Consider the following 14,193-nt stretch of genomic DNA (forward strand, 5'->3'; position numbering starts at 1 on the left):
AAAACAATGCTTTCTTTCCCAGATAAAAAAAACTTGGCAAATAGATCAGTTTCTCTTGATGCAGAAAATTTTCTATTCTTTAAATATTTCAGCGAATGAAAAATAACGTTATTTCGTTGCTAAGTACAAAATGTCACTGATGCATGTTGTAAGAACTGGTTTGTTCACCATGTAGAAATCCCAATGTCCTTTCTTAGAAAGTATAGTAGATATTTGAGTTATTCCCAAATTGCAAACTCAAATACCGAGTGGCAGACATGGGGGCCAATATAATTTCCACCAATTTCTTGGATTGCTTCCCCTAAACTACAAATATCACTGTGTTATCTGAATGGGATTTCAAGCATCTCCTATCTGTGCTCCAGCCTCCCTCAAACACTGAACAAGGTGCTCATTTGCACTGTCTGCATCAGCTGAGATGGAGACACAGTATTTTCTTATGATCGGTTTATTAAAGGTACTGTCATCATTCATGCCTCCTAACTACTCATGTTTAGTAGTATCTTACTCCATTGGGAATGCTCATGGAGTACAATAGTATTTCACTTGTGAGTAAGGGTATCAGAATCTGGACCTTTTCAAAACTTGTGGAAGCCCACAGAAAGTCAGTAGAAATTTTCAGTGGTTATTGTGTATGACCCCATCTCTCGTAGTGAAATCAAGCGTACTTCTAACAAGAGGAGTGAAAATGAGGAACCCCCAGCAATAATAAGAAAGAGCCTTCTGGATCTCTCAGCTAGGAAAGAATAGACCCACTCAAGAACAAATCCAGTCACTTCTGCATCTAAGCTCATGATCCACGATGTTGAAGGCAGTTGATAGATATCAAACATCCATACTGGTATTATCATCATTACCAATTGCAAGAAGGAGATAAAATAAAGCAACAAGGGCTGTTTCTGTGTCATACCCACATCTGTAACTAGTGTGACAAGGTTCAAGGAGATGTGATATGTCTAGATACTGTGTGAGTTCCCTTGCAACATCCTACTTAATACTGATCTTAATCAAAAGAGGAAGATTCAAAACTTCTTGATAGTGAGCTAAATTGCCAACATCATCTTGAGGGGATGACAGGCTGACATCTGATTTTTAGGAATCGTGTACATAACTTTTGCTTAATAAACAATCTGTAGACATTGGCAGTTTCCACCAGCAATTGACCCAGTACACCTCTCCTTCCTCCCGACCATCACATGCTGTTTCTCACTAGCCACTGGCAACATGGGTCTGAATATCAGGTTGTGGTTTGTAGTTCACCCATTACCCCAGTATCTCAGTGAGTCATATGGGCCAAAACTTAAACAGAAAAAAACCTAACTTTGTCACCTCAAGATATCATTCTGCTACCATAGATGCAGAGAGCTCAGCCCAAATTCAAAGAAATTGTACTGCAAAATACCTAGAAGTTTCTTTACAACAGGAAGTATTTGAATCAGCAATCCAGTGGAGATGCCCTAGATTAATCTGGATTTTAATAACTCGAAACAAAGTTTCTGATCAAGATTTTATGGAGGCACTGGAGGCTCTTTGTACAGTCACACACTATAACACCATGGATTCTCATTATTTTGGGGTTTTTTTTTTTGTGAAATAAGAATACTTTATATTAACATACTATTTTTATTGGCCACAATTTAAATAAGATTGAAAACATAATGCATGCCCACAATTACGCTAACTCTGCATAGGTTCCAGAGTGCAGCAGAGAACATGAAACTTTTACAAAATTACTGTTCAAACCTTGCCTCTTCCAAAGAATATTAAGGGCCCAATTTCTCATTTATAGGAGTAATCCTTACAAGAAGAGTCTTACCCTCGCCTCTGAAGAAAATTAATGGCGTAGTACTGCAAACCTTGTTCACAGGAGTAATCTTTACTTGTTTCAAGGAAACTACTTTGTGTGAGTAAGGATTCCAGTGTAAGGCGGACTAGGTGGCTCAGGTGACAGATACAGTTTAACTCTGATTATCCAAAATTTGGAAATGTCCTAAAATTTGTTTTTTTACAAGCTCTGGCTTTTCTGAAATTCCATGTCCTACACTGATGGTGTTTGCCTGAAACATACCACCCTGTTAACAGGGAAAGCTGTGGGTGGGTTCATCAGACTCACTGAAATAGGTGGCTTGTTAGTCCAGCCAGATACAATGGAGGCGGGAGTGGCTCTTTGGATAGATAGTGTCTAAGGCAGCGTTTCTCAAATGCCGCCACCAGGGGTTTTTCCTGCAGCCATGATAGCCTCCTGGCTAGAGATGGGAGAGGGGCAAAGCCAAGGGACTCCGGGGATGGACTTCAGCCCCCTCTCCCGCCAGCTTCAGCCATGGGGGTCTGGTACTGGGCTTCAGCCCAGGGGGGCGGAGCTTCAGCAGGGCCAGTCTTACTAGGCGTCATGGTCAAGAGGCAAGGAGTAGGGTGAGCCTGGGATGTGAGGCCATGGAATTGAGCTCAGGGCAATGTGGGGAGGAAGTAGCGGGGCCTGTGAAGGTGATGGGGAGACTAGGGGAGTGGGTGAAGACAGCAGGGATCAGGGGGATCTGAGGAGGACAGGGAAAGGCACCAAGACCAGGGGAACCAACTTACAACTGTACATTATTATTGAGTCTGCAAAAAAAACTCCTACATAAATAAATTATGATTTGGACATGTATATGTGCATATTTATTTGTTTTTCCTAAAGTTAATGAAGTATTTTAGGAAAATTTGTCAGAGTGGCCACCAGCAAGAGTTGGTGGCTGCATTCTGAGGCCACCAAAAATTTTGTTCTGAGAACCCCTCTAGGGTGTGGATTAAACAGTCCTGATATAAGAACCTTTAGCGCAACCAAGAAAGCTTAAGCAACTGTTATTTTATTATTAGTTTCTTGTTTAAAAAAGCTAAGCCCCAGGGAGTGGGGGATTAGTTTTTGACTACAGTGTGTTCAGACCTTCTTTTACAGAAGGTTGGGAAAGGCATCTGCTCACACTGGAGTTCTGCATAAATTCCCAGAGCAATTTGCATAATCTGGTTTGTGTCTATATTTCATTGCTAGGTCACTGTCTGTAATTCAACCAAGGGAATTTCTGAAAGTTGACACCTGATTTCTGTTTATTGACACACAATGAGTTGATGGTATCAGTCCAGTTCCTAATGGACAAGTGTATACATCAGAGTTGGCTTTCTTGTTGGCTATCACTGTCTCAGCAGCTAGCCCAAGATTCAGTCTCTGCTACCCTCTTGGTTTGTTTGCTCCAGGTCAGGTCTGAAGCATGTTAGTTCATTGATGGGGCAGTGTTACATTGCCACTGCATGTGCTATACCTCTGAATAAAGAGAAGACGTAGGCCATATCTACAATACCCCCAATTTTGTCAGTATAACTTACGTCGCTTAGGGGTGTGAAAAAAATACCCCCTGAGCAACATAATTTACACCACAGAAGCGCCAGTGTGGGCAGCGCTATGTCAGCAGGAGAAGCTTCTACCGCCAACATAGCTACTGCTGCTCATGGAGGTGGTTTTATTTTGTCAACGAGAGAGCTTTCCCATTGGCATAGAGTGGCTACATGAGCGATCTTACAGCAGCGCAGCTGCATCTTTACAGCCATGCCATTGTAAGCTCACTATTGTACACATGGCCTTAGTTTTCAGAGCTGTCTGTATGTCACCTTTTTGAGTAACATCTTAAAAATGAAAAAAAAGAAACAATTTTGCAATAATGATGGAAGTCTGACTTAAATCCACAAAGGAAAACACTATCATTAAAATAAAACTGTAATGTAAAATAAAAGATGAAGTAAAACGTTCTTGTGACTAGAGCCTGGAGATGAGACTTAGGAGATGTGGATGTTATTTGCAGCTCTGCTACTGATTTGTTGAATGACCTTGGACAAATCACTGAGGCCTCTCCTTGCTTCAATTTCTCCATCTATAAAGTGGTAGTATTAAAAAGTAGCTACGTCAGGAGGAGATTTAACTAATTAATGCTTGTTCAGCTCTTTGCTGTCTTTTAATGAAGGTTCTATCAAGTAATAGTGTTATATTATTCTAATTACAAAGAAATGGAAACCAAGATGAACAGGTTACAGTGTGTCAGATATAACAAAAAAGAATTAATATAAATCAGATAATGTTGCTCACAATGGGGAAGCATGGGAATGATACGGAATTAATAAGGTAATGGCTGTCTTACTAATGATATTACTAATATCTAGTTACTAATTAATTAATTACTAATACTAATGATATTACTAATGATACTAATAATGTGCCAGCAATCCCCCTCTGTCATGTATGTTGGCCAAACTGGACAGTCTCTACGTAAAAGAATAAATGGACACAAATCAGACGTCAAGAATTATAATATTCAAAAACCAGTTGGAGAATACTTCAGTCTCTTTGGTCACTCGATTACAGACCTAAAAGTGGCAATTCTTCAACAAAAAAACTTCAAAAACAGACTCCAAGGAGGGACTGCTGAATTGGAATTAATTTTGCAAACTGGATACAATTTACTTTGGCTTGAATAAAGACTGGGAGTGGATGTGTCATTACACAAAGTAACTGAATTATTGGCAAAAATATCCGTTCTCACTGGGAGAAAGCACCAGTACCATTCACCCTAAGGAAACAGGGATTCTAAAACCTGATGTGCCCATTTGTTTTTATAGATATAATTATATAATAATTCTAATTCAGGGGTTCTTAAATTGTTCCTTAGTGCAGACAATATCTCAATAAAGAGATTGTTTTTGGATACCTTCCCTCCCATTTTAGGATTGCATAACATCCCTGTGGCACTTATGGCAATTGTTTACATGGAAAAGTAGTGCTAGAAATGTCTTCAGTGCATTTTACCAGCTCGAAACAAGGGAAAAAGTCAGTACTATTCAGCCAGTGAGCTTTCGTAGACCACAGGCAATTGTTCTGTGGACCACATGGTCTATGAACCAGTATGGGAAGTGCTGATCCAAGATATTGTAGTTTATCAGTGCTGATTTCTTTTAAAATTATCACACTAGTTTTAACTCACCCTGTTGTGCTGTGTACTCTTGTATATTAGATCATAATCTGTTCAGAGAGCCATTCAATAAATGGGAGAAACAGGTTGAGTTAGAGATCCTGTTGTTCTTTGACTGTGAATCTCCTTGCTTGTGCCTGCATTATAACATTTGTTTTGTTATATCCAAATTACAGTACAGCAAACAGCAAAACTTTGTTACAACGCCCCTGAGTCACGTGGTTCCTCTCATTTAAGCTCCTTCTTTAATTTAGCCATCTTGGTTTAGTTATTTATGATTTTAGACCTGCATCTTTTTACTATTATTTTTTTGTTAGATGTTAATATTTGTCATCTCAAAATTAAAATAGTGGAAAAACTTCTCCCAGCAAGAAAACTATATATATGTTCAGTCCTGTTTGTTTGAAGGGCCATCTGCCATTTAGAGGGATATTTAACAAGTCTTTTGAATCTATCACATTGAACTTATTTGAGTGTATTTAAGGCATCATTTTGACAAAAAATTGTACAGCACGATCCGCTGCTCATTCTTTTTAAAAAAAATTTTTTCATTAAAGACAACCTACAAACGGAAAAAAAAAGTTTGTTTCTTTCTGATCTATAAAGAAAGCCTGAAACTTTAAGTCCCCACTGCCGCTCCTCTGGCCACTTACGCAGAACACCAGGTTTGGTGTAATATGGACTACTCTGTGATGACAGGAGAACTAGTGAAATGGTAATCTCATAAAAGCAAAGTGTGAATGTTGAACAATGAGAGGAGTATGGATTTGTAGTCAGATTGTTAGTGTTTTGTTTTTATTAACACCAATTTAAATCCCATGATTAATGTTTTGAATAAAGCAAGCTTTTGTTCAAGATTCAACATCCTTGCCCCTTTCAATTCAAGTTGCCAGAGGTTATAGTAAATATCACAGATACCTCTCATAGGTCCCCCATTAAAAGCAGAGGGAGAGCTGACTTCATATTCTTGATGTCTCTAAGGTGAAGAGATGAGCAAAACAAAAATGTGACCTTTGCCTTCCCCTCCCCTCCCCAACATCCAGACCTTCTCTATATCCCATAAAGAAGCAAAAAAGTACACAGATGTCATTTTAAAAAATCCTTGTAGGTCCTTCTTATAGATTTGGTAAGATAGGTCCCAGTTCCTTTAATGTGTGCAGAATCTAGCCTGTGATGATTAGATAAAGTGGAATACATTAACAAAACATGCATTTCCCTTTGTAAAAGGGAGGGAAGATGGAACAAGAATGAACCATCTTTAACATTTCAGTTACTGATCTTTTTCTCAGTTTATATTCTATAAAGTCATGAGCTAGATTTTGAAATACTTTTAGTGTGTTAGCCCATACTGTAATAGTAGAACTACATAGTTTAATATATTACTTGTTTTGGAACAGCATAAAATTACTTAACTGTTTCATTTTTGCTCTGTACAAGTTTGTATAGATAAGTTATGTGCACATATGTGCTGCAGTCTCTCCACATGGAAATGTCAGAATTTTGCCTATTTTAAGGACTAAAGGACTGGACCCTTAACTACTTCAATACATGTGGATTAACCATTGTATATAGTATCTAATTTTTCATTTGAGATGTATTTTTGTGATTGATGATATTATTACTCTTTTTAGGAGAATTATGGGTTTGATAAAATAGAGGTGCGAGACAATGGTGATGGCATCAAAGCTGCTGATGTTCCAGTTATGGCAGTTAAGCATTATACCTCAAAAATAAGCTGTCCGGAGGATCTTGAAAGCTTGACAACCTATGGCTTTCGTGGTGAAGCCTTGGGATCAATTTGCTGCATATCTGAGGTGAGATGTGTCAGACTTTCTTGCTCTCTTAAACAATTACAAAATATAAATGTGAGGACTTTAGGTTGTGCCCACAACCTCACAGTAGAATGCTGGCTTTTATTTTTAAATGTAGAATTTGGAGAGTTTCCTATCTCTCTGCTGGTTCTTCTGCTACAGTGAAGCCACAAAGCTGCAAAGCTTGCTCATTTTGAATTCACTTTGGGATCAGTCATTGGCTCCTTATCAGATCAGTTTGGTAGTTGGTTGTGTTTCACTTTCTTGCCTCATTTGGGGAGGCAACTATTTGCACTGTGCCCTGATCCTTTCCTTTGAGTCCAATGTACGGAGGCACTCCGGAATTCTCTCATTCATCATTCAATCTTGCTGTTCTTACATCAATTGCCTTTAAATTATCAATGTGATCTGCAGTCGTGAGATCTGGTTGGACTCCTCATTGTTCCTGGCTATTCAAATATCTATGGCTGCAAAAACACCTTGTTTCGCCTTTGAGTAACCAGGAGCCTACACTCTCACCTGGTCACAGTGATCCATGTATTTATGACCATTACAACTGAGCATTGCAGTGCACTACTATCTAGGAATGAAACTGCTTACCGCAAAAAAGCTCTGTTTTCAAAATACAACAGTCTACTAAGCAGTACAAAGCGTTGAGAGCACATCGTCCCATTGCTTTTCTGTGCACTTTCTTCCCACCTGAATACTGAGTCAAGTTCAAGTTTTCCATCTCTACCTTCAAAAGTCTCTGGGATAGGCTCAAACTAGCCACAGGACAATCATGACCTCCCATGACAGTTACTTTTCACTGAAACAATGGACTACAAGAGTGAGGTTTTAGTGTGGTAGTGTATGCATCCATGAAGCTTTGGTCTTGATCATACTAGAAACTAGGCAGAGTTAGGTCCAGAATTTGTATGGAAAATTCCCAAAGAAAGCCCAGGTGCTTCAGAAAGTGCTGCTGTTTGGCTGGATTATGGTCTCCTTCTGAGAAGACACTGAACCAATGACCTAGCCTGGTGATGCGGGGCACTATGCTGCTGTAGGTGCTGTCTTTCAGATGAGATGTCAAACCAAGATGTCATCTTCTGTGGACATTAAAAAGCCCCATTGTACATTTCAAAAGAGAGCAGAGTTGACACTAATGTCTTAAGTACTGGTCTCAGCATCAGTAATTACATTACTTAAATACTAGTGGTGTTTGTAATTGCAGTCTGCCTACCTAATTTGCTGCCTGTAGTTAACCATTGTCAATTATCTTTGAGAACTCTTGGAGGACTTGTGAGGTCCCAGAGAACTGAAGAAAGGCAAACCTAAGGGGAAAAAGGAGCATCCAGGAATATAGGCCAGTCAGCCTAACTTCGATACTCAGAAAGATACTGGAACAAATTATTAAACCTAGAAGGTGATAAATCATAGCCAGCATGGATTTTTCCAGAACAGATCATGTCAGACCAATCTAATTTCCTCCTTTGACAGGGTAACCAACCTAATGGATGGGGGGAAAGAGGAGATGTGATATATCTAGACTTTGGTAAGGCTTTGGACATAGTCCCACATGACATTCTCATAAACAAATAAGGTAAATATAGTTGAGATTAAATGACTATAAAGTGGGTGCATAACTGGTTGAAAGACTACTCAAAGAGTAGTTATCGATGATTCACTATTAAGATGGGAGGACATATCAAGAGGGGTCCCACAGACATCTGTCCTTTGTATGATTCTATTCAGAATTTTCACTAATGAGTTGGATGATGGAGAGTATGTTTATAAAATTTGTGGATGACACTGAGCGGGGTTGCAAGATCTTTGGAGGACAGGATTAGAATTCAAAATTACCTCTATACATTGGAGAATTGGTCTTGAAAACAACAAAATGAAATTTATGTGCAAAGCACTACACTTAGGAGGAAAAAGCAAATGCACAACTACGAAAAGGGGAATATGTGCTTGGCAGTAGTACTGCAGAAAAGGATTTGGGGGGAGTGTATAATGAATGACAAATTGAACATGAGCCAACAGTTGTGAAAAAGGCAGATGTCCTTGTGGGATGTATGACCAGGAGTGTCATATGTAATTGTGGTTGGGTACACCAGCCCCTCACTAAGCCAGAAAGGGTGAATGAGGGGGGATTTGATAGCTGCTTTCAACTACCTGAAAGGTGGTTCCAAAGAAGATGGATCTAGACTATTCTCAGTGGTAGCGCATGACAGGACAAGGAGTAATGGTCTCAAGTTGCAGTGGGGGAGATTTAGGTTGGATATTAGGAAAAACTTTTTCACTAAGAGGGTGGTGAAACACTGGAATGCGTTACCTAGGGAGGTGGTGGAATCTCCTTCCTTAGAAGTTTTTAAGGTCAGGCTTGACAAAGCCCTGGCTGGGATGATTTAATTGGAGATCGGTCCTGCTTTGAGAGGGGGTTGGACTAGATGACCTCCTGAGGTCCCTTCCAACCATGATATTCTATGATTCTGTGACCTTCAAATGGGTGGCAATGGTGGTTCACAGAGCCGTGGAGGAGAGCAGCCGACCTGTAGTTCTGGGAGGAAAAGTATCTCCCAAGAGCCTGACCCTGTGTGATTGCCCAGAAATTGAGGGAGCTATGCTGGAGGTGGCTGAAGCTGGAAACCTGGTTCAGCATTCAGATCACTGAACGTATACTGGTAGAATAGTTTGTGCAGATACTCCCGGTTGCAGGAAGAGATGGCATACTGAAGCACTGACACAAGACGCTCACAGAGACAGTTCAGCTGATGAAGAATTATATGGCTTCTGAGGCTGCATCAAGGGCACCTAGGGTGAAGCAGCTTGAGGGTCAGAGGGGAGGCCTAGCAGGGGGGATTAGCATCAGAGTGGCCAAACTTTGGGTGTGAACCAGCCACCCTTGAAAGGTCTTGGAAAGTTTCAGGGATCCTGGCCTGGCTGGACAGGGAAACCTGGACAACTTAGGTTCAAGCCCAGCCCAGAATCCTGGGGCTACCCATAGTCTCCCTGCTGAGAGGACTAGGAAACAATGGCCAGGGGCTGACCATGACCACTAATGGCTGGGAAGGTCTGTTTTTCACATGGACACCCCAGTCACTGCACCTTCATGGAGTTCAGTTATACCTAAGGAAGTTGTGGAATCACTGTCCTTGGAGCTTTTAAAGAACAGATTAGACAAACATCTGTCAGGGACAGTCTAGGTATATTTAATTCTGCCTCAGTATGGGGGGGAATGGACTAAATGACTTCCTTAATTCCCTTGCCGCCATACATTTCTAAGATTCTTCACTTCCTGACCTAAACTGATATGTATTATTGCTGTATGCTGTTAAACAAGTAGCTGTTTTTCACTCTAGAGGTGTAGCTGCATTCAGAATTATTCCTATATGAAGTTAATGTAATTTTTTTTTTAATAAAGGTCTCTAGGTTACTTCTGATGACCTTGATACTGTCCATGCAGATCATTTAAAAACTTGAAGTTGCATTATAATTCAGTTTATTAATATCTGAAAGCAATTATTTCATATGTTATTGGACTGTTGAGGTACTCTTGATTTTGGAAGAGGGGCTTTGGGTATCACCCAAACCATTCACTTTACTACTGAAAGAAATTATCAGGGCAGAAAATAATGATAATGGTGATTATTGCATTTTGGAATTACTTATGAAGAAACAGTTGTTCTAAAAGAACACTTGTGATACACCTTATGTTTTCTCTCACGAAGAACAGAATTTTTTAAAGTCTTGTTTAAATAAATTTAAGCTCAAAAAGTCAGTTTAGAAAAGTATATTATTATAGACATTGTTAAAAAAGGTATTCTTCATGTCGTATACTGGCACCTAGGAAAAAGAAGTAGAAATCTGCAGTTTTTAATCATGGGTTAGAAAATCAGTGTGTTGTGAAGTATTTTTGTCATTAGGATGATGTTCATGGAAGAAAAAACAGACTTTTTTATAAAATTATTTTTGTTCTTTTTTGTTAAAGTAACTTGATGCTGAGAATCATCTCAGAACATACCTAATGTCTTCAGACCATTTTGAACTTTTGAAATCTTTGATTGACTTGAGGTTCTTTATTTCCAGGTTTTGATCACAACAAAGACAGCTGCTGATGATTTTAGCACCCAGTACATCTTGGATAGCAGTGGGCATGTAACTTCTCAGAAGCCTTCTCATCTTGGGCAAGGTAAGGTATGCTTATTGTGATGTTTTGTGTTTCTCCTTATAAGAACAATTGGTGGTTTTTAGCCTATATATCCTACTCTGATACCCACCCATTCACATCCAAATTGAGCAGTTGTGCTGAAGAGAAACCGAAGTAAAATACTTACAGGTGCCTCACTCCTATATGATAATCTCTAGGAGCCATATCGCCGCTTTCTGTGCAAAAACCAATAGAAGGGGAAACCCAAGAAGGGGACTTGAGACGATCTATAGGGTTCTGTGAGCTGAAAAGCAAATCAATGAGGCTGGGAGGGTTGTAGAAGCTATGCACGGCTCATGCGGTGCCTCACGGTCTCAGACACCATCCAATGGTCCAGGGACATCTACATCGAACACATCACTGGCCACCGACAGTACCAGGAAGTGTGAGCTGGAACGACATCGTGCATCAACTATGAGAAAGGGACCGAGAGACTTTTTCCATTGGACCATATGAACTGGAACCATAAACTCACTGAACATTAAATCTCACCAAATGAGGGTAAATCCATCTTCATCATTGTATCCACTCATTATACTCGACACCTGAACATAGCCATTATATGAACAACGTACCCTCATATCTCAGTGTCTGTACTTTGACCCATTAACCTTTTACCCCCAATCGGGGATATTGCAGATTATGTATTCCTTATGCCATCCGATCCTAAACCGAATTTTGCACCCCTTGATAATCTGTACCTTATTCCCTGATAACCAGAAACTTCTACATTTTTTATTTTAACATCATCTTAATAAAATTATTAAATCTGTTAAAAAGAGGATAGGAGCACTTAGATACCACAGTGAACAGAGAGTGCAAGGCCTTAATTGTCCACACAGACCAGTAAAATCCTTGTGTAGATGTCCCAGCACCCCCAGTCACTGATAAATTGGTAGGCTCATATTCTGTGTTGCCAGTGGCTTTCAACACAGCCATGATATGGAGGTGGCAATGCTTAATTCGTGCTGGGGCTTGCCAGGGCTGAGCCCAGGCACCTCTAGGTTTGGCAATTCATAGCCCTGGCACTTCAGACTTGCCATGTCAGTTATGAAAGTAGAAAAATTGCTTGAGCCCCGTCACCTCATTCGTTACAAATGAAGCACTGGGAGGTGGTCTCTTCAGTGTTGTGTTGCACAGTGAGAGATAATGTTGACATACTCAATATTAATTTGCCTATAGATTTGTTATGAACATTACATGTTTTTCCCTGTTACCATACTGTGCAGAGCGGCTGATATGACTCTGTGCCTCTGATTTTCTTGGGGTGTTCAAATGGGATGTTTTCAGCATAGAGTGGTTGACAGCCATGCAATGGAGGAGGGGGGAGAGCGTGCTGCATAGCTGCTTTCCCTCTCTGCACAGCTTTGTGGTCTCATTTCCACACCAGTAACTTGTTTTCTGCCATATAGCAGAGGGGAACAGATGGCATTCAATAAGAGGTAACATTTGGCACTAATTTCTGAGATGTCCACAAGAACTGAGTCAGTAATTCATAAATCTCCATTTAAAAATATGCTGTTTTGCAGTGAGAATTTCAGACTAAGGATCATCATTAAGAAGTATAAGTCATAGAAGAGTAGTATTGTCCCTTCCTCCAACACCAATGCCCTGTTCTGACACCAGCACTGCCAGTCTACCAAGCAATATCAGATGTCCAGGGCCTTGCAAGTTGGCATCCTAGTGGTGGTGGTGGGGGGGAAATCTGTGACATGGAGTCTGACTATATGCTAAATGTAACTTGTTTTATTTATGCACATGCACCCCTGGGAGCAGAAGTGGTCAAATGCTATGCAGGGAAATCCTTATTTCAGGAACCTTAGCCCAACACCAAATGACAGGCTCAGAGAGAGCAATTCTGCCTCAAGAACTGATTCTAATCAGAGACCCAGGCAGAGAGCAAACTCTGATTTCTCGCACAGTTGTCTCTCCAACCACCACAGCGTCTACACACAGCTTTCTTTTAATTCTTCATTGTTATTCCTGCTGGGGCCAGAGTACCTGGCTGAGATGCGAGCAACTGTATCTATGTGTGATAATGACTCAGATGTAAGGTCAGATTCTGATCTCTGTTATGCTGGTGTAAAACAGTCACAGAGATTTGAGTCTGGTCCTTGGTTTTAAGAAGTGACTCAGTGAGATCTCAAACACCAGTTACCATCTTTAGCTTTCCAGGTTCCTTCTTATATTCCTGTTGTTATGGCAGTTGTCAGCAAGTGGTGCTGTTGCATATTCCTGGTCTTCCAAGTGCTTTTTCTTCGTGTGTTGGGAAATGTTCAGTCTTGTGAAGACATGCTGTGTTGTTAGTTCACAATGTATTGTGCATGCATGAACCAAAGATTTCCTTTATTTCCTAGCCTTGTAACTATTTTTTAAACATATGGGATGAAAGCTTTGAACTTCAGATCTCTCTTTTACAACATGAATAGCCATCAACACTGTATTTGGGAAATTTTGTTAAAGGTAATCCTGTGAAGGGTCTCTGGCAGATGATACTACTGGGCACAAAGCAGAATTCCTACAAGTCTCTTCTCTGCCATGGCTAAACTGTTCTTTTTTAAAAAGCTTTTAATGGTCTGGGTGGTGCAGCAGCAAGCGAGAGTCTGTCCCACTATTCCAGCAGTGGAAAGTTGTGGAACAAACACAGGGTTGTGAGTCAGAAGAACAGAGTGACTTCAGTCGCTTAGGTCAACAATTTTTTAAAAGTTCTGTAATTTTAGGTGTCTAGAACTCTGGGTGTCTATTTTGAAACTAGGGTGACCAGACAGCAAATGTGAAAAATCAGGACGGGATGGGGGGTAATAGGAGCCTATATAAGAAAAAGACCCAAAAATCTGGACTGTCCCTATAAAATCAGGACATGTGGTCACCCTGTTTGAAACAACGTGGGCCTGCTTGTCAGAATAGCTGAGCATCCACAACTACAACTGAAGTCAGTGGGGAGCAGCTGCTTCTCCGAACCTCTGGAAATCAGGCCCTAGGTGACTTGAGATAAATTCTCAAAAGCATGGACATTTTGTACCTTAAGCTTTCCCCACCTGTAAAATATGTAATAATATCCACCTTTTGTAAAGAGCCTTGAGATCTAAGAATGAAAAGTGCTATATATGTGGAAAGTATTATTATATAGGGAGAGAAAAGTCTCTCACAACCTCAGAACATATGTAATTCTCAAAAGGAGAGCAGGCAAACTAGT

General features: G+C 40.2%; 1 protein-coding gene across 11 annotated transcripts in view; it reads left to right on the top strand.

The window, feature by feature from the left end:
• PMS1 (PMS1 homolog 1, mismatch repair system component) overlaps positions 1-14,193 on the top strand; it is an 88,102-nt gene that overhangs the window by 4,382 nt on the left and 69,527 nt on the right. For all 11 annotated transcript variants that reach the window (XR_012664413.1, XR_012664414.1, XR_012664415.1 and 8 more), the window contains exons 3-4: positions 6,626-6,808; positions 10,877-10,979. Coding sequence is in view for 7 of the 11 variants with exons in the window: in XM_075118019.1 (XP_074974120.1) it covers positions 6,626-6,808; positions 10,877-10,979 (286 nt within the window). In the remaining 4 variants the exon portion in view is untranslated. The remainder of the gene's footprint in view (positions 1-6,625; positions 6,809-10,876; positions 10,980-14,193) is intronic.

Source organism: Caretta caretta, chromosome 11, assembly GCF_965140235.1.
Source record: "Caretta caretta isolate rCarCar2 chromosome 11, rCarCar1.hap1, whole genome shotgun sequence".
In the NCBI taxonomy this organism is placed as follows: domain Eukaryota; kingdom Metazoa; phylum Chordata; order Testudines; family Cheloniidae; genus Caretta; species Caretta caretta.